Raw genomic sequence first — 23,857 nt, forward strand, 5'->3', positions numbered from 1 at the left:
GCGATTGCCTACTTACGGTTTTCTTTGCCTGTACATAAGTGTTTGTCTATCAGGTGCTAGTCATTTAGTCACGCAGTTTCTCTTTATACAATACCACAGTGCTTATGGAATCTCGCATAGCTTGCCCTGGCTTGTCTACCTTGGATCTGACCGTGAATGTGAGCATGAAACCCGTCACTCTATTTCTCATCGCTTGAGACCATGTCTCTGAAACCAATTCTGATGATGCTCCTCCTCCCACCTCTTCTCCGCCCTCCTCAACGTCGCCGAAACATCCCAAAAGTCTCTCTTCTGCGCCACATCCCTCGCCGTCCTCCCCTTATTATCCTTAATCGTCGGATCCGCCTTCCAATCCCTCAACACCCTAATCACCTCCCTCTTCTCATCATCCCCATCCTCCGCCACACTAGCAGCATAGTGCAACGGCGTCCGTCCATCAGTCGTACGAGCATTCGGATCAGCGTGAGCGTCGTCGACTAGAAGTTCAACGAGTGCGGCTGATGCGTACCGCGCTGCGAGGTGGAGGGGTGTGCGACCACCGTTGGCGCGCGCGTTGGGGTTCGCGGAGGAGTCGAGGAGGAGCATTGCTATGGCAAGGTGGTCGCGTTCTGCGGCGAGATGGAGGGGGGTGAAGCCGTTTTGGTCGCGGGTTGAGGGGGAGGCGTGGCGGAGGGCGGAGTTGCAGGCTTGTATATCGCCGTTCCATGCTGCATCGAGGAGGATTTCTTCGGGGTCTTCTATGGGCGCTGGTGGCTTTGGAGGCTTAGCTTCCATTGGTGTCGGTTGCGTGGGTTTGATGCCTGTGGGCTCTTCTTTCTTCAATGGTACCTCTGGCACTTTTGGTACCTCTACTGGTTGTGCAGGTTCGGCCTTGGGTGATGGTGTTGGGAGATCAGCCAGGTCATCGTCAACCTTGAGTTTGACACCCTTGGGAGAATGTGGAGGAGCTTCACCGGTATTCTGCTGAGCCTCAGGTTCACCAGCATCATTCTCAGGTTGCATTGGCTTTTCCTCCGGCGCCGCGACCTTCGCAGTCTCAACCTTGGGCTCAGTTGACACATCAGAGGGCGCGGACCTCACGGCGTCCTCGTCGACTGACTTCCGATATCGACCCACGGGAGGAGGGTCCAAATCAATTGAGCCCGCCCTGGACTTTGAACTATGTTGTGCTGTGCTTGACCGTCGTGCATCAGGAGAATCTGAAGACTGCCCTGGAGCTGGCGGGGGTACTGGACCGTCAAATCCCGGAGGAGCAGGTTTCATTAGAGCACGCCTGAAATCATTGTCAGAAAATCTATCGTGCAAGTAAGTTGAGATGAGACTTACGAGTAAATGTTGACCATTAGCTTGCTGAGAGCCGCTAACTGCTTCTCCAGCTCACCATCAGCCATTTTGATCTTCTCCTCCCACTCATCCTTATACTTGTAAGAGTTATAAAACTCCTCAAGGCCACCAAACATCGTCCCCTCGAGCCCATCACTGCTAATCTCTTGAAGCAGCTTAGTCATTTCGTCCAGTGCGGCTGTGGCACTCCTGATTGCTTCATCAATCTGCCTCCTCATGGGCCTCGCATTATCTCCCTCGATGATGTCAGGTCGTGCTTCCAGTGTGTTCTGGATCTGGGTGATAGTGTCTCTTGCTGTTGTCGCTTTGGCGGACAGTTCATGGATCTCCTCGGGGGTCTTTTGAAGCTTCATGAACCAATCTGTCCATTCTTTGGCTGTGTCGGCGTGTTTCCCCAGCGCTTCGATGCCAGCGTATGCAGCGACAGCTTGAGGGAAATGTTTCATAAAGTCAAAGCCTTTCTTCTTTGGTTCATTCTCAGCGGATTTCTCGGTAGGTCTGGCCTCCTTTTGCTCTGGAGATTTGACAGAGTGCCTTCGAGAGGAAGGCTGCGAATTACCAGCGCCGGAATAGCTGGATCTCCTGCCTGTCGCCGAGTCATGCGTCTCAGGAGAACGAAGTGGTGAATTTCCTCTCGATCGAGGTCGCCCTCTCAGCATGTCTGCGGCTAAATGAGGCGCTGGTCTATACGCTGACGGAGGCGATCTCTTCCCCGCCCCGGGCGGACGTCTTGGTGAAGGCGGCGGCTCATAAGATGGACGTCTTCTTGGATCAGGTCGCGAACTGTCCGTCGGATAGGATCTCATTGACGGGCGTGCGACCGCAGGCTTTGGGGAGGGTTGGAATGGTGATGTTTCAGTTCCATAAGGTCGCGGCTTTTGATGCCGTTCAGGAGTCGGAGATCTACGACGGGATGTAGGCCTACTCTCATCCTCCGACATCCAGTCCGAATCTCTCGTCATGCGCCGTCTCAGCGCTCGTTGCACAGGCGCAGGTGGAGGTGGCCTCGCTTGAGGCGACACAGACCTGAAGCCTGAGTCCCTGCGCCTCGGTCGCTCATAGTAGGATTGTCTCGGGCTTGATGAAGGAGGATATCGCGGTCGCCGACTTTCAGCTTCATAAGACCTTGATCTTTTTGCAGCGCCTACTCCAGGTGGAGGTCTCAACGGTCCCTCATTTTGAATCGTTGGTGGCGGATGGCTTGGTGGAGGCCTAGAGTAAGACGCGCTTGGCGTTCTAAGAGGCGGTCTTTTCGGCGCAGTCGCTGATGTTGGTGCAGGTTGAGGTTTGAGTCTAGTAGAAGACCTGAGTGATGGAGCTTTCTTTGGCATTTTGCTCACAATAAAAGTACCAGATCTTACTTGCACTTTTGCAAATATCGCTCAGGTACAGACGGGGCTTCTTCTTAAGAAAGATGCAGATAAGCTAGCGACAGGTAAAACAGGCCCCAGGGACCGGCATGACGCCATGGCATGCATGTCACAGGCGCTGTCGAAATCCGGGGCATCGAATTAATTGGTTCTGTGACGAAGGACGGGGTGAGCAGTGTGACGTGTCTGCTGATCCACCCTAGACCGGGGGATGATCAGAGACCCTTTTTGAGCGGGCCGTGACGGGGACCAAGGAAGATGGACTAGGGATTGATGTACAATTATATCATGCAAATTCTCTCGAGAATATGGTTGGAGCATTGAACTGTAAATATGTGAGCAGGCATATTGTAGGGCCTTGATCTGGAGATCTTGCAGATGCAGTGCAACTCTTGATGCAAGAAGCAAATCTCACTACGTCTGTGGCTGTGTTTGCTTGCCTGTCGCATGATGGTAGGCCTCATTCAATCTGGTTGTGTTGCCTGCCGCTAGGTTATATCACATGATGCGCGAGTTAAAACTGTCTGATTAATGTCTAATCCTGGTGAGATCAAGTCAGTCATGTAGGACGATTGTCAGCCGCCAAGATCACAATCCCAGTACACGGAAACACTTGTTCTAGGCAGGAGATCGTCCGAGGCATATTTTCGCAAAAATGTAACAATGGTGGAGATTGCATTCTATAATGTCCTATCAAGTAGATAGAGGAGAATCTGAGTATACCGGCGGACTCATCCGTGCCCATACTCCCATCAAGTCAGCCCTAAATGCCGCTGCAACAGGAAACGTCCTCTCAACAACCAATAGATTCTGCATGATACAATCCTGCTGCCAACCCTGCCAAGACCGTGCACCCGCAACTCGCAGTGGAAAAAGCACCAATAACGGTGAAATGGAAGAATTATACAGAACGGTATTTGTATGAGTCAATATGTTGATGACGTGCATTTGTATCTCTTCTTCGCTCAAGTTAGGTGCCACAATCCCTTTGTCCTGCCAATATGGAATTTCGTAGTCGAAGACTCCGGAGAGGTAGATACTTGTAGCTGCGAAGAATGCTTTGGTCAAGGATGAGAAGCTCCCACTCGAATTCGCAGCAGAGTGTTGTTTTGAAGCTCCATCTTTGGCCTCCCAGTCGACGAGAGATTGTCTTAGACGAAACCCTTCTTGAGCAACAGCAAAAGCTTCGTCAAGATGTTTCGCAAAATCAACAGAACCTGCGTCCGAGTGATACAGCAGGTCTATCGCGCTAAGATAAATCATTAAAAACCATGCTTCATAGAAGAAGGGATGACTTACCGAACACGCAGAGTTGAGCATGAGACGACGAGATCCAAAAGTTCATCCAACAGATCACTATCGTCTTTCCCGTTGGCCCTCATATCCCGTGTTAGGCATCTCCAATCTGCTTTTGCAAGAAATGTTGGCTCGTTGAAAATTATAGCCCGACAGACTTCAAAGATTCGTATTTCGGTGAAAAAGCGTTGTCCATGACCTGATTTGCAGGATGTTGGACCAGCAGCGACAAGTGCTTTGGAAGTGCCGTGGACCAAGTGCTGTATCCATCCTTCCCCGGTTGCATCAGTCATGAGCTTCGACATGTTAGCTTAACCCTGGTAGAGTCTGCCGTCGAAAACTGCTCACCTCGAACAGACCAAGCAGGTGAGTAGCCCACAGTATGCGATGCCGAGCGCTAGGTTCTTGATCAAACTTCTCAAGAGCATTTCTCAACCCCAACACTGACTTTGAGTAGTGATGCACAGCCAAGTTGTAAGTCTTGCTTGGGTCAACACCTTCAGATGCGTTCAACTTAACCGCCTGCATCGCCCCCAACGAAAGAACAGCATCGTGAAGAAACGTCCCCGACTCTTGATCTTTCATCAAACCTATTACATCCGTAAAGATTTCCGTTTTCGGATTGCAGTTGTTTCTTCTCAAAAATGTGTCGAAATAGTGAGAAAGATAGTAGATCTGATCACCCGTCGTGATGGTAACCAATCGAGGAGGCTGACTCTTGCAGGTAGAACCTGAAACCCGAGCCACAGTCTTTTTACCCGACTCATCCTGATTGATCCAAATCTGCTTAGGCTTCTGTTTCTCAAAAGCACACTCAACCCTCCTTCTCACACAATTACTGCACGGAGCACTTCCAGAACACTAGAACCACAAGGATCAGCCATGTACGATGACGAATGCTGTCGGTACTTACCTTGAGATGGCTTGCAGCACATGCAAGGCACCGCGATCGTCGCTTGCGTCTATCAAATGGTCCAACCGGCATTTTCTCTATCTTCCTTGTCGTGTGTGATGTGAAAGATGTTGGCTCGACTGGGGGAAGCTTGGGTTTATACTCAAAATGGCATCGATTGAGCGAGATGAGCTTGGCATGTCGCGATACCCTTTCTGGAAACAATTGAGCGACGCTAGTGTTGTGAGCCAATCATGGTGCTAGCTTGGCGGAGAGCTGAACTTCATCTTCGTCAGCGAGTAAGGTCGGGCAGAAAACGGTTCTTGGCAGAAGGGACCGGAAATGTCAATTCGCTTGAACTTGACTCCTTTGAGTATAGTAGAGGCTGTGTTTCTGGAATGATTATGGAAGATCCTACGCGTTTGGGTTTGAGCTTTACCGATAATGTAATGAATCCTGCGAGATTTGGCATCTAGTACGAAAACCTCGATGCTACTTCATGATGGATATTTCTTTGCCTGAATATAAGATGCCTTTCCATCCCTCTCATTGTAATATCTCTCAACAGACTCATCAACCATACAAACTCAAATTACCTTCTTTCAGCCACTACAACCCAGTTCTTTACTTAACAACTTCACTATGCAGTTCTCTCTTCTCTTTCTTTCCCTTGTCGGGGCCGGAAATGCTATCCTTCTCCCCAAGCCAAGCGGCCCATACGGCACTGCCCTTAGCATCGAAGGCATGACCGATAAAAGCCGCATTGACCCGTATGACCCCAAGAAAGGTCATAGACAAGTCCTAGCCTCAATCTTCTGGCCCGTCGACTCAGCCTCTTGCTCCAACAAGGTTGTCCCCTACATGCCGCCTGCTACTGCCAAAGCATATGGACAACAGGTAGCACAGTTGGGTCTATCGAACGATACCTTTTCAGCACTTGAGTTCCAGGTCTGCAAGACTCCTATTGCACAAAAGGGGTGTGCAACCGAGAAGAAATCATTTCCTGTTGCTGTCTTTTCACCTGGTGCTGGCAACTCGAGGCTGATTTACAGCCTCATGGCTCGTTCGCTGGCGAGTTACGGAAACGTTGTGGTTCTGATTGATCATCCTTTCGATCCGCCCGTTGTTGAGTTCCCTGATGGAGAGATCATCAAGGGAGGAAACATCCCCGACGACCCGAAATCGAATCAGCAGCTGGCTTCGGTATGTATATTTTTAGCGTCGCATTTAACAAGAGCCTTACTAACTCTTCATAGGTCAAGGCAAAAGATATGTCCTTCACTATCTCAGAACTTCTACGTCCTTCTTTTCAAAAGAAGGTCTTCAAAGGTCTCCCAGGCTCAATCGACACCAAGAAGATCGTCGCCCTTGGTCACTCCCTCGGTGGCGCCAGTGCAGCTATAGCAATGCTATCAGACAGCCGAATTCGCGGTGGCATGGACCTGGACGGCCAGATCTTCGAACCTGCTCTCAGCAAAGGCCTGGACAAGCCATTCTTCCTCATCGGCCGCCCTAACCACAGCAAGGAGGATACCACCTGGAAGAAGTTCTACGCCAAGCTCCGAGGACCCAAGAAGGAGATTGCTGTTAAGGATACTGTTCACGGATCTTTCACTGATTACCCTCAAGTCCTCAAGGCCCTTAATCTACCAGTGGCCGTTATGAAAGCGATAGAGCAACAAGTTGGAACTGCCGAGCCCTCCTATCTTCAGAAGTTCCTTTCCAAGACTATTATTGACTATATGAAGATTTCTTTTGCTTACAAGGGCAAGAACTAGATATACCCTCACGTCCATAGACTTAGATCAAGAACAATGAGTGCATTACTAGGTTATGTACCACTGATCATACTTTCATATCACTTATTCAACTTTCATTCCATTCACAACTTTATTATAGATTTCATAGATAAATAATCCTTTATAGAACCGGAGCCTACTATCCATCACTTATCAAGTTACCATCGTGAAAATGCTTCAAGTTTGTTGCTCAGAACCTTGACATGCTCCTAGGCCCTGGGGACTGGAGACCTTAAAGCGGCATTTGAGTCAAAACTCAGTCAGGTCAGGCGATGATAGGGGTAGGAAAGTTCCTGCACCATCCAGCAACACGGGCAATGTACCCAAGTCCCCCATTCTGCTCCCCGATCAGCTGAACAACTCCATCAACAATTCCCTTATCGCTTATCTTCACACCAAGATACGATTTACCAGAGGCCACATATCTGGTGGGTGGCCCATAGCTCTTACCAAGGTTCATGCTACGCTCGGAGTAGAATACCAGCGGTGAGTTGGTTGCAGGTTTGTCGATATTGGAGTAGTCAGGCTCAGAAAGGATGTAACCTTTGTCTGTCATGCTGACTTTGGCGTAGTCGACATTGGGGCCACCGATCTTGTATGGCAACGGAAGTAGGTACTTGTTGGTGGCGAATGTGATGTATCCTCCCTGTCCGAAAGACCCGCTTTGCAAATACACGTCGTAAATATTGTCGCCATTCTTTGTGCCAGGAGAGGGAATCCCTTGAGTGACGTACAGATGGCCAGTAAATTCATGTGCCAGCCAACTCTGCCAGAAGCCTTGGTCACCTTTGACGGTCACTTCGCAGTATGAAACGTTGAGCGTCTGCTGGGTTGCAGCTGTAGCTCGCCGGATGTGAGAAAAGTCGGGCAGATCTTTTGTGTCGCCCACGGGGATAGTAGGATTGTCAAAAATAGAAGGGTGAGAAGGGTTTGTCGTTGGGACTGCTTGGGCTAGTCCAACAAATGGAAAGAGATAAGAGAGCTTCATGATGTGTCTGTGACTATAAAGATTTATGCTGCCAGTAGAGATGATATTCTCACAATTATTTGGCAAACCATAGCATTAAGTACTTCTTGGCCCCAAAAGCATATGTTCTTTTGAAAAACAATCTTCTCAACAAGATCACAGGAATTGTCTCATTGATAATTGAGCTAGATGGGCGAGACCGTTCTGATCTCGCTTGTGGCTTGCGTTGAGATCAATAGTATTTCGACTAGTCGGGACTCGAACTAGATAGGGCCAACCCTCTAGTATCATAATACGATTAAATTTATTTCAAGACCTCTCAGCTCCGCCACGGCCGTCAGTCTTGGTATGAAGGCTAAACACCGTCATTTCACACCTGTACTTGTCCAAGCGGTGAAGTCAATCCACGTTCCTATGCGAATGACATCTCCACTGAATCCCCCAAGCCCAATTGAATGTTGTTCAAGAACTTCTAGCCAGGCTTATAACGGCAGCTGGGAACTAAAGCCCACTTATAAGTGTCAACTCTAGAACTAACGAGTGCCAAGCTGGGAGCTTCACATCGTGATCTATTAAGACTAAGGGGCTTTCAGCTACGCCATCGTCATTAGTCTTGGCATCGAGACCCAAAACTATGGTTCAAAACGTTAGCGGTGCACCTTATCGTAGGTAAGCTTCTTTTTCTTCCAGTCACACTGAGCTTCTGTGGTTCCCATGTGAGGATATGATATAGATACGAGAAACTCACAGCAGCGGCCGCTGGTTGGTGAAGTTAGTGGCCAATCTGTTTCTTTAAAGGCCATAGATTGCCAGTAGTGGCGTCGGTCGAGACTACTTTGGTGGTCCGAACCAGAAGAAAGATAGATCATCAACGGGCGTGACTGAAAGATGAAAGTTGCTTGATAAAGTCTAAGAATAAAATCACGACATGGCTGAATCAGAGCTATAGTGACAACATTCGATACATTCAGGCAGCTTCCCTACATTAGAGCCCCCAAAGACCAAATTATCTAGTATGGCCACTTGAAAGAAGTAGAAATATTAACAGAAAACGGTTCCGCATCCGTAAGCGACTTCACCCGTCCAAGCATATGCTCCAGCTGTCTAAACGCAGCAGGTGGCGCATACTGCGGAACCATATGTCCACTAGTCTTAACCGTCGCCAAAGTAAACCCTCTCTCCGAATGGACCGATCCCTGAACACTACCACCCGCCCAGTTCTCAACATTGCTCTCAGTGTTGTTAATAATCGGAACAACAAACTCTGCACTAGGCGCAGTCTGGAAACCCTGCTTGCCGTTCCACTTGAGCCCTTGAACGGCTAGGGCTGTTGTGTTGGAAGTGATGATATAATCAGCCATACCGGATCCAATCATTACGTTGTTGGTCCTCTCAACGAGAGTTTGGAACTTCTTCTCGTGCTCCGCGGGATCGTATCTGTCGTCGTCGCCGACAAAGACGGGGCCTGAGCATGATGCCCATTCTTTGGGAGCAGCTGGGGCGTGGATTGCTTTGCGGACACCGGGGATGTTGAAGAAGAGTGTTGCGCCGGGAGGAGTGTACTGAACAGAGGGGAAACCGAGTACATCCCAAAGAACTGGGCAAGTATCTTGGACGTGGTACACATTGAAGCATGGGTTGATGACAGTGCTGATCTCGTCGAAATGAGCGGTGATGTCGCATCCCTTAACCTGAACAGGTTTCCAAGGCGCCGGAGGAGGAGGATACGTAAGATGAGCCTCGCGATACTTATCCAACCCACACTTCTCATTATCATTATCAAGAATCTTCTTATTCTTATCCGGAATCGCAAAGACACTCTCCCAATGCCTAAAGAAGCCCGGGAAAGCAGCATGGTCGAGGCGCAGCTTATCAGCATATGGCATGACAGGATCGTAGTAAAGAGCGCCCTTTACGTTAAAGTACTTCTTGTCCTTCTTATCGAGCATGGCAGCGCCGACGTAGGGGACGTAGACACCGGCGTAGCTTTCGCCGGTGATGTAGAGTTTCTTGCCTTGTAGGCCGAAAGTATCGACGAGGTTTTTCCACCATTCGACGAATTGGGCTGCTGTTTCGGTGTTGTTCTTTGCTGTTACGTGGCCGGTTGAGAATCCAGTGCCAATGGGGTATTCAACCCTGAAGTATGTTAGTTGGGTATAGTGCTTTCGCGAAGGGCAAGACTCTACCAGATGACGTTGGCGAGTTTGTGCCATGACCAAGCATTTGGCACGGGCTTGTAAGTTCCATATTTCCACGAGAACGGACCATTCTCTTGCGTGAGACCTATAATAGCGTCAGTCATGAAAGAATCAAATCAAATGTGTCAAATTACCTTCCAGAGAGGAGCATCCAGGACCTCCATTAAACCAAATCACAACATCGTCCTTCCCAGCAGGGTTAACAGTCGGGAAGAACCAATAAAAGAACTTGGGATCCTTGGAGCCAGTCTTCTTCCAATCCACAGGGATTTGACCAGCATAGCTTTCGCCGATATCAAATGAAACTTCAGGAATTCCAGTCGAAGGAACGTAATAAGCTAGCAACATGGTCAGGCTTAGGAGTCAATGTCATGACGTAGCAACTCACGAGAAGTCTTCTTATTGTAGTACTGAGAATATGCAGGCTTGGAAGTACGAGGATGAATAACCGAAGCATTCGTCAAGGCAAAGAGGCCCAAGACTGACAAAAGAGCTGTTTTCAAACCCATCGTGGCGTAGGAGATTCTTTTACAGTTGAAAAGAAGGCCCGGTACTGTCGGACAAGACAGGCAGCACGGTTGATATTTATACAAGAGTCATACATAATAGTTCCCCGACGATCAGAGGAACTTTTGCTACGATAAAGTCCTCCTCACAAGGGTACACAGCGTAACACACCATAGTAAAGAAGCGAGCACGGAAGTTCGGCATGAATACTTATCTGTGCCTTCCTAATGCAGCTATTTGCGGGGTTCGTGATATCGAGCATCGTGGTATGATAAGCCGTTCGTGTCGATCGGCGAGCGGGAGGATCCTATTGGCTGGGCCGTTTGACAAAAGTTCGATGACCAATTGAGGCTTCGCTTAGAGTTTTGTAGAAGAAGCTTGTTCTGAGGGGAGGGGTTGGAGAATGAGACTTCGGTGTGTGATAGACTTTGAGGCATCGGATGTCCAGAATGTCAGACCGTGTGCGAGATAGCGTTGCATTCCGGTGGACAGTTAAAGAAATGCCGTCGGGGGATTGTTCGCGGGTTGTGATGAACTCCTGGTCGTCAAGGAGTGCTTTGGTTGCTGTTTTTGCCAAGTCGTGGTTTTGTTTAGAAACCCCATCTTGTTGTTAAAATAAACAAGAAGTCAAAGCCTTAGCGGAAGAACTTTTATACTCATAAGTATTCTGCTCTCTGATCGTCCTTGTGTCCCTTCTCTTGTGTATATGTCGAAGCCGAAGACTTAGCCCTTTGGCTCTGTAGGGATATCTCAGCATGTCCTATCTTATATATCCAGCATAGATAAATATGCTCCTGTTCCTTCTGTTCTTGTTGTCTATGCTGATGTATGTTGAATATCAAGCTTGTATGCAAACACCAAGACCTTATATATCCCAGGTCACAAACCCAACCAAAACTCCTGTAATTCAACCCAAACATCATGACCTACCCATCTCCTCACGAAGCTTTTTCTGAAACTCAAACTTCCTCTCCCTCCTATCATTCTCCCTCCTTCTAAACTCATCCCTCCTTCTCCTCTCCCCAATAGTACTCCTCAAAGTCGAATCAGGACTCTCCCAATCAATAGGTACCTCTTGAAAAATAATCGGCGTCCAAACTGGCAGAAGTTTCATCCCAATCTCACTCTCTGAAGGGGGGAGTATCTTCCACGTCTCATCCGTTTGAATATCTCGTCGTTCAACAGGTACAAACGCCGCTGGCTCAGGTGGATTGAGCTTCAAATACGATACTTTTCTATCGCGATCGGAACGCCATTCTCGATATTCAATCTCTGCATGCGCAGCCTGTTCGTCGCTTAAGTCAAGAACAGACCCTTCCTCTTCTTCTAAAAGAGGCGGCTGTGATTGCGTCGCGTATTTGGGCTCCCATTCTCGAAGCTTGGCGTGGCATTTTTCCAGCGCAGACCAATGTCTCTCGAGAGCTTTCGCGCGATTATGAATATTGTGAGGCTCATCGGGAATAGGCGCCCTTCGCCCACCTCTCCTCGCAATAGCACCAATCGTATCCTTTATATCCGTCTCCCCGAGAACCAACCACGTTAAATCACGCCTCGTTTCCAAACTTCGCAATAATTTCGAGCAAAAATGATAATCATCACCCGGCAATGACGTAGGAACAAGAGTGTCGCGGAGGACACGATCGATGTATCGTACTTCGCATAGTGTGTTCTCAAGCCTCGCGTCTTTGGGGATGTCTCTAAAGGGGTTGCAGCGCTCGAGAAAAGCTCTCCCCACGGAGGCGTTGGAGTCGCTGAGGGGTTTAAGGTTGATTATCCCGGTGATTGGGGGGTTGCGGGCCTTGAAGGCGTTGAGAAAGCCTCGGATTGCACTCATGATGCATTTTCTGGCCGGGCTGAGGGGATTTAAAAGAGGGAATGATGTTTTGAGGCACAGGGCGAGAAAAGAAAATGGGAAAATTCTTGTTTTTAAAACCCCCAAAGTTGAGAAAAGCTGGGCGCTGCGAGTGATCCTTGTCCCTCCCGTGTTGCTCCGCTTGGCCGTCTCACAGTGAGGCCTTTCACTGACATTCGGACAATGCCGTGTGCTTTGACCAGTCCAGTGCGATAAATAGCAGCGGTGTATTAAAAGTTTTTTTTTTTTGTTAACATGGACACTTATTATATCCAGTTTCTCCTCCGACAATATTTAAAAAACCGCAATATTCTGTGCAAAAGTCTCAACTCCAACATCTCAAAATCTTCAGTGATCGGCGTCACATGTAACCATTTCTGTCCCTCTCACCCGCGGGAACGAATCAAGCTCATCGCCACTGCGCCCGATTCTCCTCTTCGTACAAACGATATGAATACCCGTTCCATTCATCCTGCAGAATGCGAGCATCAATGCTACTGCGCGTTCCTTGCCCAGGCAGTCGACGAGCCTGGAACGAGAGACTGATGATTCAACCAACCCTCAATGCGACCGTCGCCAAGAAACTCCATCCAACCTTGGTTGGGATCCCCGTAAATTACAGGTCCCTGATATTCACGACCCCGCCATTTGAACCACACGCGATCATGCGATGAGCGCATGGGTCGTTCTTCAATGAGGAGTACGCCTTCGTAGACGCCGAGATTGAATCTCCCCCAGAGTCGATTGCCAGAAGTTGTGAGGGTCAATTGGAACTCGTCAGGGTCAAAATCCTATTGTTTGGTCACATCGCGCGATTCTACTTCGTAGTCACCGTTCAAGATACCCAAGAGTGCGATGCTGACCTCGTCGACGTCATCGCTGCCGTTGTCCTCATCCGAGGAGTAATCTTGATATGGAAATTCCGAGTATGGGGGTGGAGCATCGCCGTAGTCGGACGGAGCGGGTATTCGACCCCGGGCAGCAAAAGAGCCGCCGCGTCGAGCAGTCTGAGGCTTTGCAAATCTGGGAGCGGGAGAAGGGTCTCTTGGTGTCTGTCGGCCTTGGCCAAGTGACGTTCGCGATCCGTTTCCTCGGGGTGCAGTCTGTTTAGCTCGTAGTTTTACTGGCTCTGTTGCAGCAGTGCTTGCGCCTCTGCCAGCGGATTGAGATGCACTGCCTCTGACGCCCCGCGCAGTCTGGGGCTTTCGAGCTGGTGTTGGTGCGGGGCCCGTTTCAGGGTCCTTTGCCGCTGTCGTTGCCGTATTTTTAGCGGGTGCTTTAGCTGGTGTCTTCGCTGGTGCTTTTGCCTTTGGTGTCACAGTCTTGGGTGCAACGGTCTTTGGCTTTTTGGCTGTCGCGTTACCTTCGTCGTCGTTTGCCTTTCTTTTGGCACCCGCTGCAGTCGGTTTCTTCTTCTCAATCTTCACGGGCGTTGCTTTCACATCAGGTTTGCTTGCCGCACCCTTCTTCGCCTCGCGATCGTTCTTTGTCCATTCCTTCTTCAATTTGGTCTCAAGTTTGCTCACATTGACTGGCACTTTGAGATTACCTGCATTGACAGCGTCAAACAAGCGCATGCGTGCGACAGACTTCGTCTTGGATGGCGGGAGGCCATAGTGAATGATTGGGCCTCAAACCAGTGCGCGGGGTGATCTTTGTCGTTGCCAGACGTGAAATGCTCCTTGAGTTCCGTTGCTGTGGCGCGCCGATGACGGTTCTGGCCAGAGATTGGGCCAAAAATACACCGTCGGCGAATGCGAAGCCGTCCTCAGCGACAGGAGGAGCTCCAGGCCATGCGCTGGCCTCAGATGCCTTAGACATGATGTCGTATGTGGTTGGTGGCCCAAGTTGTGATTTGTTTCCTGGGTGACAGGTGTTAAATGAGGCCTGACAAGCGAGACTTGATGCTATCGTCAGTGTCTCACGTGCTCGGTTTTTATGCCAACCACTAATGCATGTTTATGTTCGCACTGGATTTATGCTACAGGCTATTCACGTTTCCTTAGACGGCTGTGGCAAGCACTGCAATTCCTTATTTCAAGCCAACGAGTCTGCGGCCGACTGGAGCAGATGAGCCAATTACCAAGAGACTCAAATAGACTCGAACTTCTGCAATACAGAGGAAAGTCTACATTCTATCATAATCTATATACCAAGTCACAAACATTCTATATGCTACCTTCCCCGATCTCGAGCCAAATCCAAAGACATATATGGACAAAACATCTCCCAGCCAAGAGAAACCACCGTCAAAACTTCCTAGAACTCGTCAGGCGCTGCCTCAGAGATGCCAAAGCCCTTGTTCAGCAAGTCATCATCCCGACGAAAGTTACAAGACTCCTTGACAGCATCCGTCCACAAATCCTTACCACCCTGCGTCTTAGACGCCAACTTCATACCTTCGCAACAGTCCTAGCAGCAGTAGCAACAGGCCCAACACCAGGAATAGCATACGTGCTCGCAAAAACAGCCTCCTTCATAACATTCATAATCTCACACCTAACATCTCCGATCTCTCTAAGATTTCTAGCCGTGAAATTAACAGTGGCTGTAGCGAGAAAATCCGCGGCTGAGGTGTCGCATTGACATTTCCCGATGGCGTAGCGTTCACCGTCGGGGTTTGCGCCTAGCATGTCGTTTGTGAATTTGCTGGGGTGCACGGTGGTGCAGATTTTGGTGCGGTCGTTTTTGCAGTAGACGCCGCAGGCCCATGCGCCGTCGCGGGGAGAAGGGTCGAGGTAGAAGAGGCAGAGGCCTTGCCTTGCAAAGGCCCCGTTTTGGCGGTGGTAGTCGTCCCACGACTTGTCTTGATTTTGACGCCTGGTGAGGGGGAGTCTTCATGAGTGGGAAGGGCAGCGCCAGTGGCTAGAGGGACCAGGGATGAGGCGAAGATGAGAAGAGTGTTGAAGGCAACCATCTGGAGTATATGAAGCTTGGGATAGAATGAATTGCTAGTAATTGCTGTTTGAGGAAGATGCTGTGGTGCTTGCGAGTTTGAATGTTGATCTGATAGTTGTGAATAGTGAGGAGAATGGAGTTCCTTTCTCGAGCGTCTCTCTACTACATTTTATAAAATTTCCCTATTATCCTTTTGTTCATCGATTCGGCCGGCGCTCGAGGCTGATATAGACTTATAGCCAAATCAGACAATGAGCTTACTGAGAACATCTTCACCCATGGGATCACATAAGGCGAGATCCTCTGCCAAAGCCTAAGCGCTTAGTACTTGATTTCTCACTGCCCCGGAGTCCTTGTCTCCAATTAGTTGCAGAACAAAATCCATAAGGAAGATCCAGTTCTTTCTCTTGGCTTTTGGATTATCCTGACCTTGTAAAAGCGCGATTGGCTTATCAACTGTATATTTAGCTGTAATGAACTTCCTAATCTGAAATATCTCCGATTGAAGCAGCGAAACAGTAATTACATGGTTGTGCCTTTTGGTTCTCCCAGCTTGACACAGCCGCTCTGACAGGTGATGAAACTCGCATCTGACAGGATTTGTCTATTAATACTTCATAAGATGACCTATGACTGAAAATGGAAGCAACTGCCCCGGATCTGCTACTCGCATAGTAGGATAAAGGAATGACGGCGACACCCACGTGGTGAATATGCAGAACCAGGTAAACCCAATTATCCAGCGTAATGGCCTTGGGAGGGGAATATCAACGGCTACAGCTTGCACCGCGTCCTCAAGCATAATAGCCAGCGGCTGTAGAATGAAATATGTCTCCATTTCATACCGCTCTCCGGCCTCCAAACGGTAGAAGTAATGTACGCAGCGGTGCATAAGCCCCGAAGCGAAGAATGCTAATGTCAGGCGTGTATAACGTGACAGCAGCGTGCCGCGACGGAGCTGGAGAACTTTATCTGGAATGAAGTCTCCCCAGCCGGCTAGAGCCTTGCGGAAGAGCCGATGCCAAAACGTTCTGGATGTTATTTAGTATAGCTACTAACAGGGCTTTTGAGAGTATCACTTACCCCCAGAATGTGCGAACAGTGGACCATGAACTTATTGGCCCGTTGAGGTGCGGCCAATCCTCTGGCTTGCACAAACCAAGCACAACAGATACCGCCGCCACAAAATTATGGGCCAATCGTACCGACACATAGCCAATGACCCAATTCCCGGCAGAACTAGCAAAGCGAAAGATTATGTCTTCCCGAGTTAGGCTCGTTAGGTTGAACAGTGACTGCTTTTCTCTCGTGATTAAGTGCTTCTCCGGACGCGGCGCGAGAAAGATAGCATCCAAGACAAGATAACAGCAAAGACATTGAACAATCCTCGTTGTAACAAACCTCACAGAATTTGTCGGGACCCGGTGCTTCATCGAAACCTCCCCTCGCAAGCCAACACGCCGTAGGTTAAAATACATAGCCACAGCACGAAGGAAATGGGCGACAGTGCTTAGATGGCGGCCAGACTGCTTTTCATTCACCGTGAGTACATCGTCGGCATCGTAGCGCGATAGAAGAATCTGCTCAGTGGCATTGGCGTAGAGTCCCCAGCCGAACAGAGATATGCCGGTTATTTGGGCTGGAGGCAGGGACGACGTCAAGAGGGACGTATAAAAGGAGTGCTGCAAACAGCTCAGAGCCACGGCTGCACCGACTCTGCTGAGTACTGCATTTCTAGGGATGAAGAAAATGGTGCTCGCGAAACAGACGAGAATGCTGCAGACAAGAGCGACGATCTGAGACGTTGAGGTTTGCTCTGAACCGTCCATCGTGGAATTAGGATGAGGTGACCACTCGGAATGCGTAGGAGAGATTGGATGCGTTGAGGACCGAAAGTTGAGGAAAAAGAAGAGATTATCGTAACAAAAAAGCTCATGCGGATGGCGCGGTATATGAACGAGATTAAACGAGGTTTTAAGGTTCAGCAACTGCCGTGTTTCAATGCAGCCCAACGCCGTTGGGACTAGCTGGGCCAGGGGTTAGCTTCTACCGCCGTTTGGGCTGAAGGCGTCAGAGCACACAGCAGCAGTATGCCGTGTAAGGTCAATGGATTCGGAAGCCGTGGCTCCATATGGTTAGACACGGTTGATGAAGGACAGCTCAATTGTAAATACAATTGAAGGAGTTCTAGACGGTCATTATTAATGATACCCCATATCTAGGAGCATGTGGTGTTCCATCAAAGGTGAGCTGCTGATGTTGCCACGATGCACAAAAGCAAAGCACGCATATCTAGCGCCTTCACCTTCCATAGTCTATTTCTCGCAGCACATTATTCAGCCTCCAGTATCCTTCCGGCCGCATAGGCCCTCTAGCTGGAACCTCGCCCCGTAGGATAGAACCAACAGGGACTTCCACTCCATAAAAGTCCTCATTTGCCTTGTCTCTCGTCGTGATAATAGTCCCATCAATCTGCGCACCAACATACAGCCCCCTACTTTTCACATAACTCCATATAGGCTCAGCAGCTCTATCACTATTGACGGCAGAATCAACATAGACACCTGTACCAACTGGCCCAGCAGTGACAGCGACCTCGCCACCGAAGGAGACTCGCGGTTTGGTGAACGCAGCTACGGCTTCCGGGGTCCGCAGGACACACACGCAGTCGAATATGTCCATGGCAACCATGAAGCCAACGCTGAGGGTGTTGACGGCGAAGGAAGATGGCGGCGACCATGACCCATCAGGCTGTCGTGCTACAACAATGCCTGAACCACTACCCCAGGTGAACTGGGCGCCAGAGCGAAGTGCAGTGAAGATGGCAAGACCTGCAGCTGACCTGAGGACCTGTCGTGGAATTCTGACTAGTGCCTTTCGTCTCGATAATGATTCGTTTGGCGGAAGTGGCGTTCCCTCTGCAGTCAATGTTAGTCTATCAACGCCTCTCATGCACCATCCACACATACCACAGAAAGATGGCAGTATTCGTGCTGCTTTGTCGCACTCCTTTTCTACAGTGGTAGGCATGAATGCCTCGCATCCGAGCTTGTTCGCGAAGTCATTCACGGGGCCGGCGATCTTGGCGCTGAGGACGTGAAGACGATTGGCAAAGCCTGACTTGCGGTTTATTTGCTGTGATGTAGATTGTTCTTGGGTCGATGGACTGTTTGTGGAATATGCTGGTGGTGGAGGAAAGGAAGGATTCTTGAAGTCATATCCTAAAGGACGAGTATTGTGGGGTTCGGTAGCGGGAAGCTCAAATAAATTATTACTGTAGGATCCCATGACTGCCATAATGAGAGGGTGAAGCTAATTGATGAGTTTCAGAATGCAGCTGAGGAGAAAATGTTTAATTTGGTACAGTTGAGTCCGTTGAGTTTATGCTATAAGTTCTCAACCGCGGACGGGGAAAGCGATGAACATAAATATTCAAGTCAATTAGAGTCGTGTACGATATCTTTCGCATTCCTTGGGCGCAATCGCAAATCATCGGGTGCCGCGGGGCCTGTGCGAGGCGTAGGAGTTTTGGGTATCCGAAATTCCGAACGGCTATATATGAGCCACTGCAGCAGCGCTATGTTTCAAAGAGTGAAAGAAGCATGACCTAGCCACTCATGAACCCTGAAACACTGTGAGCGATGCTACTGTTCGTCAGCGGAACGTGCAAAGCAGATGGCCACGTTTGGGATGCCCGCGGGGTCCGAAGAAGCAGGCAAATCCCTGCAAATTACAGGGATGCTGGTTTGGAAAAACTTAGGGTAAGTTGACGATACTCTGATTCGGGACATAAGATACTTTCTTGTTTCCTCTGGTGGTTCATGTACAAAGCCAGTCACTAATGGACACTGCAATTGCCTGATCATCGTTGTCGTCTAGTCGAGCTCTTACTGTCCAGTGATAGCACTCATTCCTTGATCCTACTTGGGATACTTAAAAAAGACGGGCGGTATCCACCGATCTGATGGTTGAAATGTATGGTCCCACCATCACAATGCCCATAAAGCTCCAGGCTTACAAGATGCTCCGGCATCTAAGCAAAAGATATAAGATATTCCTGAGGAAGTGAGATTGAGAGAAGTGGCTCAGGCTACCTACCTTTGAACCTTTGAAGGACTTACTCCAGCCAGGCGATTAGTTGAACTTGACATAAAATGAGTACATGACAACCCTATTTTGAGCTGTTAAAGACACAAGTAGAGAACTAGCTAGTAAGGCTTTGGTCTAAAAAAGATTATATCTTGTGCCCTTTTACTAGGTTCTCTCTGCCGGAATAAGCTCTCAGCCGCAAGTCTCAACTGCAAATAACACTTCTAGCCCACAACTTAGACATCGATACCACGATGATTGACTAATGGCTACAGCATAAAGCTAATATGATATGAACCTAAATGATGATTCCTTAGCCGGCCTCGGAGGTGCCCTTTTACAAATAACTCTACTTGTCCCGTTTCCATTCAGGGGGCTATGTTAGCTCATATCCCCAACGTCATGGAGTGGCGTCTGCGGCTGAAGAATAGCAGGAGTCAACGAGCCATATGCACAAAATAGGATCTGGACTATGCCCGATAGCTTGGAGGACTAGATCCCACAAGGCTGAAAGAGTACTGAAGTCTTAGAACCTGGAACATTGATAACTGAACTGATTAATAGTTAACACTTCCAGCATCTCAACGAGATATATTAAGCTAATATACTAAGGAATTCTACTCTTGTGTTTTAGAAGATAACATGCTTATCAACCTAATTGAATTAAGGTTTCTAATCAAAAATAGCTTAATATGCTTTTATGATAACTCTGTGACAAAGTTGAGAGGTTGAAAGAGACTTCAGCCTTCAGGGCACAAAAGTAAAAGAAACACCAATATTATGACTCAATGGGTAAGTTTGTTGGCAGTTGCTGGGTGGGGTATAAAGAGTCGTCCTGATCCCTCATTGCTAGTCGCCAATTTAACGTCTTTCAACCTCAAACAACCAGACTTCACACATCATTCTGCCACTTCCCAACATGAAGATTAGCGTTTTCTCACTCGCTCTCGTCGCTGCCCTGGCTGGCATTGGAGAAGCGGGAACCTGCATGGCTGGTTTATTGTATTGCGGCCAAAGCCTCCTTAACATTGGTGAATTCTTTGCCTCCTTTACCTCAGTCTAGGTCATCTCTAACAAGTCGTATCTTAGATCCCTTCAAATACTTCCCCAGGATCACCAAGGAACTCACCCGCGCGACCAACCAAACATTGTTCACAGCGCACAATATCTCGGATACCCTCTTCCTATGCCGCCGCGGCCCCAAAGGACGATATCATGAAGGAAATATTCTGTTATTCAAGCACTGCGATGGTCACTGCCGGTACCAAACCGTTGGATATGACGATACCTGTCACGAGTAAGTGTGGCACACACAGCAGAGGGTCACATAAGAGAGGGTTAAAAGAGCCTTGATTCTATCATAGGATGGGGGAATCGGAGCTCCTTATATACATATGGAGAATCTGATCCATGTCACGGAAGCTAGGCCGATCAGGGCTATCCTATCTTTTAACAGTAGGGCCTCTTTTATCTGCTGGAATTTGGGGTTCATGATGGATGTTGAAGTAATTATTTAAGCCAAGGCTCAGCTAAGAGGTCGGTTGGAGTGGCCCTAAGTGATGGCTCAAATCTCATCAGTCTTGCAATTAGCTTCTCTGTAGCTCTTACCTCATCTATCGTGAACTGCTTTTCTTTTCCATTATTAAAATAAACCTTTTCCATCTAACTTTGCAGAGTCTAAGTATCCACCTTGCTCATTTCTTGATAGATTGACGATTAACTGATTAAGTTATTATAAAAGTATATTATTCTATTTCAAGTTAAGAGACTTATCTTTATTAAGGCTATATATTTATTACCTTTTAAAACTTATAGTTAAATGGTATTTCTTAGTATAGTAACTTAATATTATTTTTTTTAAATTTTCATAAGCTCTGAGTATAAATTAATAGATTGATGTTGGAAATATATAAATGTCGTACTCTTAACAATGAATTGCTCATCTCTCAATCCAGTTTCTCATCAATCTGAGAAGCCCTGCTGTAGCCAAGTAATTATTTCTCTCTTGTCCCATCTTTGTATTCCTCGAAAAGCCCAGAATGTCCCCAATCCCCCGAGGCCTCGTGATTCTCACGCAGCCAATTAAGAATCGTGCTTTGATGCACAGGACTCTCGGTATGGTCGAGAGGGCTAGTCAAGAACAAGACTTAGCTCATTTCACCAAAGCAATGCTGAAGTAAGAGCCCAGCACGGTGATGGCACTTGACGAACCACCACTTACAGGAACACAGAAACCCATCTCACAAAAGCCCCTCCGATCGAACCCCTCATGTGACAGTCTTGCTGTCGACCGATGGCCAAGCTAAGAAGAACAGATCTCAGACTGCCCATATATACCATGATGAGAAAGGAAACTACAGACGACATGCCTTATACAAGGAGCGAGCAAACAAGTCCACCGGTAATTGAGTCAACCTCCTGTGGGGAAGTTAGGTGCGGGCGTTGAATCACACAGACTTCAATATTGTCTACCTCTCAAGCTTTGAGAGCTCGCCCCTTGTGGGGCTCTGACTAGCTACCTTGCCTTAACTTTCATTCAATAACACATTAATATGTACCGAGCAAAAATCCCAAGTCTTATCCTGTAGAAGAACGCGCATCCCTCCAGGCGATGATCGTCGATCCGTAACGCCCACATACGACAGATTCCTCATAACCTGACCAGCAGGTGCAGAGTATTGTTCGTAGCCGCCAGCCCAAGACCAAGACCAGCATAATAAGGCACGGCGCAGAAGTTCTTGTTGCTAAAAAAGAACCAGTTGCTCAACGAGACCCAACTCTCATCTCTGATCATAGACTCAGGGGAACGGATTACGACAAAGCCTAGTTCATCTAAATAGTATCACGTGCCTCCGGGCTCCACGCGTGGTGAACGCAAAGGCCTGGTCCTTTTCATATTTTACAACTGCAAGCCACGGCTCGCAACCACCATGATAAAACCAACTTCTCTGAGACCGATTAGCCAGAGACCCGTGGCGTGGTCAATCACTTTTACTTCCTACAATCCACTGTATAAGCGCCGTCGACACCAGTCTCAAATGGCAGCACAAAAATATAAATGCGGCGTTGATGCAGAACCGCTGCATCGTTACGAAGCTGGTGGCTACCATCCCCTGGCTCTGGACGATGTCTTAGAAGGTGGGCGATATAAAATCCTCCATAAGCTAGGCTGGGGTAGCTACTCTACTACATGGGCTGCAAAAGACCAGAGGTATGTCTGTCATCCGGGGTTACCATGCAAACACTAACTTGAACAAGAGATGATCTTTATGTTGCCCTCAAGGTGGCAACATCTGAAGCGAAAGAGAGCAGGGAGCTTAAAGTGCTACAAGCTGTTTCTTCTCTGCCCAACAATCACCCTGGGTGGCATTATGTGAATAAAATGCTAGACCATTTCACCCTTGTTGGCCCCAACGGTTCACACGATTGTTTGGTCCTTGAACTTGTCGGCCCTAACGTTGCAGATATTGTTGACAAACACCTCAAGGATTCCAGACTTCCTTCGAATGCCGCGAGATTGTTCTCCAAGCAGATTCTTCAAGGGCTTGATTTTCTTTCTGCTAGCAACATTTGCCATGGCGGTGAGAGGTCAATATCTTATACTCTTTCTTCGGATGTCGCTAAATTACTTCATAGATATTCATACAAGAAATCTGGCTTTAACGATACCAAACTTACATTCACTTAGTGAGAGAGATTTTATAGCCAAGCTTGGTGAACCCGACACAGGTTTGGTATTGGGACCCGATGACGAGCCTCTACCAAAGAATCTGCCTACGCAAATTGTCAGACCTGCATCCTTTAGACACCGAGAGGTTCAGCGTATACTAGCTGAGCCATCGATCAAAATTATTGATTTCGGTGAAGCATTTCTTAGCGATGATGCGCCAAGCACGTTACATAGCCCGCTACCAGTGCGCGCTCCAGAAATTGTTTTCGGAGACAAGCTCGATCACCGTGTTGACCTTTGGAGCACTGGCTGTTTAGTAAGTGCATTTTGCAAGCTCAGTCATTACTCAACTAATGAGCGCAGATCTTTGAACTTATTACTGGTCAGCCGCAATTCGATGTCATAATGTTAACTCCCCCAATTCTCGTTGAGCGAATGATTGAGCTCATCGATGATGAATTGCCGCCAAGATGGCGAGCCAAATGGCAAGCAATGCAAGGCACGCCAACACCACCGGATGATGGTATGAGCCTTCACAGTTGGTTGGAGGAGGTTTATTTTGATACCGATAAGACGGCAGAGTTCACGAAAACTGATCTTAAGCGAGCGGCAGAGCTCATCGCACGTCTCATGAGGTTCGAGCCTTGATTACGAGCTTCACCCAGCGAGATTCTTGCTGAATCTTGGTTTTAATGAGGACCCCAGAGTCAGGCAGTATTTTATGGGATCGCATAAATAATAATCACTTGAACTATCTGACTCACGGTCCTGTGATGAATACAGCATGCGTTATAGTAGTTTCCTGTTTCTAGTCCTTTCTGCTGGTGCTCCAGGTTAAGTCTTCAGTGACAGTCGGATGATGCGGCACACTTAATCCCTGTCCGCCCAGGCCGCACCCGATATTTTTAGAACCTCGCCCAGAGTCACCCAAAAATAAGGTTGCAGCTCAAATAACGGATCAAAAGCTTGGCAGAA

At 48.3% G+C, this 23,857-nt stretch overlaps 11 protein-coding genes across 11 annotated transcripts; 2 read left to right on the forward strand and 9 right to left on the reverse strand.

Moving 5' to 3' along the window:
- Positions 1-7: 7 nt before the first annotated feature.
- Positions 8-2,972, reverse strand: FVEG_11124 (hypothetical protein). The gene is made up of 2 exons (XM_018900292.1): positions 1,327-2,972; positions 8-1,273 (listed from the first exon to the last, which is right to left on the reverse strand). Exons 1-2 carry the CDS (start codon positions 2,673-2,675, stop codon positions 187-189), a joined length of 2,436 nt encoding a protein of 811 aa, XP_018758544.1. The 5' UTR covers positions 2,676-2,972; the 3' UTR covers positions 8-186.
- Positions 2,973-3,380: 408 nt separating this feature from the next.
- On the reverse strand, positions 3,381-5,047 carry FVEG_16968 (hypothetical protein). The gene is made up of 4 exons (XM_018906201.1): positions 4,924-5,047; positions 4,359-4,871; positions 4,014-4,306; positions 3,381-3,963 (listed from the first exon to the last, which is right to left on the reverse strand). Exons 1-4 carry the CDS (start codon positions 4,993-4,995, stop codon positions 3,408-3,410), a joined length of 1,434 nt encoding a protein of 477 aa, XP_018758545.1. The 5' UTR covers positions 4,996-5,047; the 3' UTR covers positions 3,381-3,407.
- Positions 5,048-5,544: 497 nt separating this feature from the next.
- On the forward strand, positions 5,545-6,680 carry FVEG_11125 (hypothetical protein; the record flags this gene model as incomplete). Its single annotated transcript, XM_018900293.1, has 2 exons — positions 5,545-6,105; positions 6,159-6,680. The coding sequence occupies 2 exons, from the start codon at positions 5,545-5,547 to the stop codon at positions 6,678-6,680; spliced, it is 1,083 nt and encodes a 360-aa protein (XP_018758546.1).
- Positions 6,681-6,966: 286 nt separating this feature from the next.
- On the reverse strand, positions 6,967-7,689 carry FVEG_11126 (hypothetical protein; the record flags this gene model as incomplete). Its single annotated transcript, XM_018900294.1, has 1 exon — positions 6,967-7,689. One exon carries the CDS (start codon positions 7,687-7,689, stop codon positions 6,967-6,969), a length of 723 nt encoding a protein of 240 aa, XP_018758547.1.
- An 860-nt stretch (positions 7,690-8,549) lies between these two features.
- Positions 8,550-10,418, reverse strand: FVEG_11127 (hypothetical protein). Its single transcript, XM_018900295.1, has 4 exons — positions 10,255-10,418; positions 10,001-10,204; positions 9,855-9,951; positions 8,550-9,804 (listed from the first exon to the last, which is right to left on the reverse strand). The coding sequence occupies exons 1-4, from the start codon at positions 10,373-10,375 to the stop codon at positions 8,679-8,681; spliced, it is 1,548 nt and encodes a 515-aa protein (XP_018758548.1). The 5' UTR covers positions 10,376-10,418; the 3' UTR covers positions 8,550-8,678.
- Positions 10,419-10,464: 46 nt separating this feature from the next.
- On the reverse strand, positions 10,465-12,296 carry FVEG_11128 (hypothetical protein). Its single transcript, XM_018900296.1, has one exon. The coding sequence runs from the start codon at positions 12,205-12,207 to the stop codon at positions 11,293-11,295; it is 915 nt and encodes a 304-aa protein (XP_018758549.1). The 5' UTR covers positions 12,208-12,296; the 3' UTR covers positions 10,465-11,292.
- A 217-nt stretch (positions 12,297-12,513) lies between these two features.
- On the reverse strand, positions 12,514-14,046 carry FVEG_11129 (hypothetical protein; the record flags this gene model as incomplete). Its single annotated transcript, XM_018900297.1, has 2 exons — positions 12,514-13,774; positions 13,863-14,046. The coding sequence occupies 2 exons, from the start codon at positions 14,044-14,046 to the stop codon at positions 13,017-13,019; spliced, it is 942 nt and encodes a 313-aa protein (XP_018758550.1). The 3' UTR covers positions 12,514-13,016.
- A 354-nt stretch (positions 14,047-14,400) lies between these two features.
- FVEG_11130 (hypothetical protein) lies at positions 14,401-15,142 on the reverse strand (the record flags this gene model as incomplete). Its single annotated transcript, XM_018900298.1, has 3 exons — positions 14,401-14,484; positions 14,625-14,742; positions 14,886-15,142. 3 exons carry the CDS (start codon positions 15,140-15,142, stop codon positions 14,401-14,403), a joined length of 459 nt encoding a protein of 152 aa, XP_018758551.1.
- A 424-nt stretch (positions 15,143-15,566) lies between these two features.
- Positions 15,567-17,068, reverse strand: FVEG_16969 (hypothetical protein). Its single transcript, XM_018906202.1, has 2 exons — positions 16,207-17,068; positions 15,567-16,154 (listed from the first exon to the last, which is right to left on the reverse strand). Exons 1-2 carry the CDS (start codon positions 16,950-16,952, stop codon positions 15,731-15,733), a joined length of 1,170 nt encoding a protein of 389 aa, XP_018758552.1. The 5' UTR covers positions 16,953-17,068; the 3' UTR covers positions 15,567-15,730.
- A 356-nt stretch (positions 17,069-17,424) lies between these two features.
- On the reverse strand, positions 17,425-18,420 carry FVEG_11131 (hypothetical protein; the record flags this gene model as incomplete). Its single annotated transcript, XM_018900299.1, has 2 exons — positions 17,425-18,041; positions 18,093-18,420. 2 exons carry the CDS (start codon positions 18,418-18,420, stop codon positions 17,425-17,427), a joined length of 945 nt encoding a protein of 314 aa, XP_018758553.1.
- Positions 18,421-22,142: 3,722 nt separating this feature from the next.
- FVEG_11132 (CMGC/SRPK protein kinase) lies at positions 22,143-23,530 on the forward strand (the record flags this gene model as incomplete). Its single annotated transcript, XM_018900300.1, has 4 exons — positions 22,143-22,423; positions 22,471-22,793; positions 22,849-23,198; positions 23,246-23,530. The coding sequence occupies 4 exons, from the start codon at positions 22,143-22,145 to the stop codon at positions 23,528-23,530; spliced, it is 1,239 nt and encodes a 412-aa protein (XP_018758554.1).
- Positions 23,531-23,857: the final 327 nt, after the last annotated feature.

The sequence above is a fragment of the Fusarium verticillioides genome, chromosome 9 (assembly GCF_000149555.1).
Source record: "Fusarium verticillioides 7600 chromosome 9, whole genome shotgun sequence".
Classification (NCBI taxonomy): Eukaryota; Fungi; Ascomycota; class Sordariomycetes; order Hypocreales; family Nectriaceae; genus Fusarium; species Fusarium verticillioides.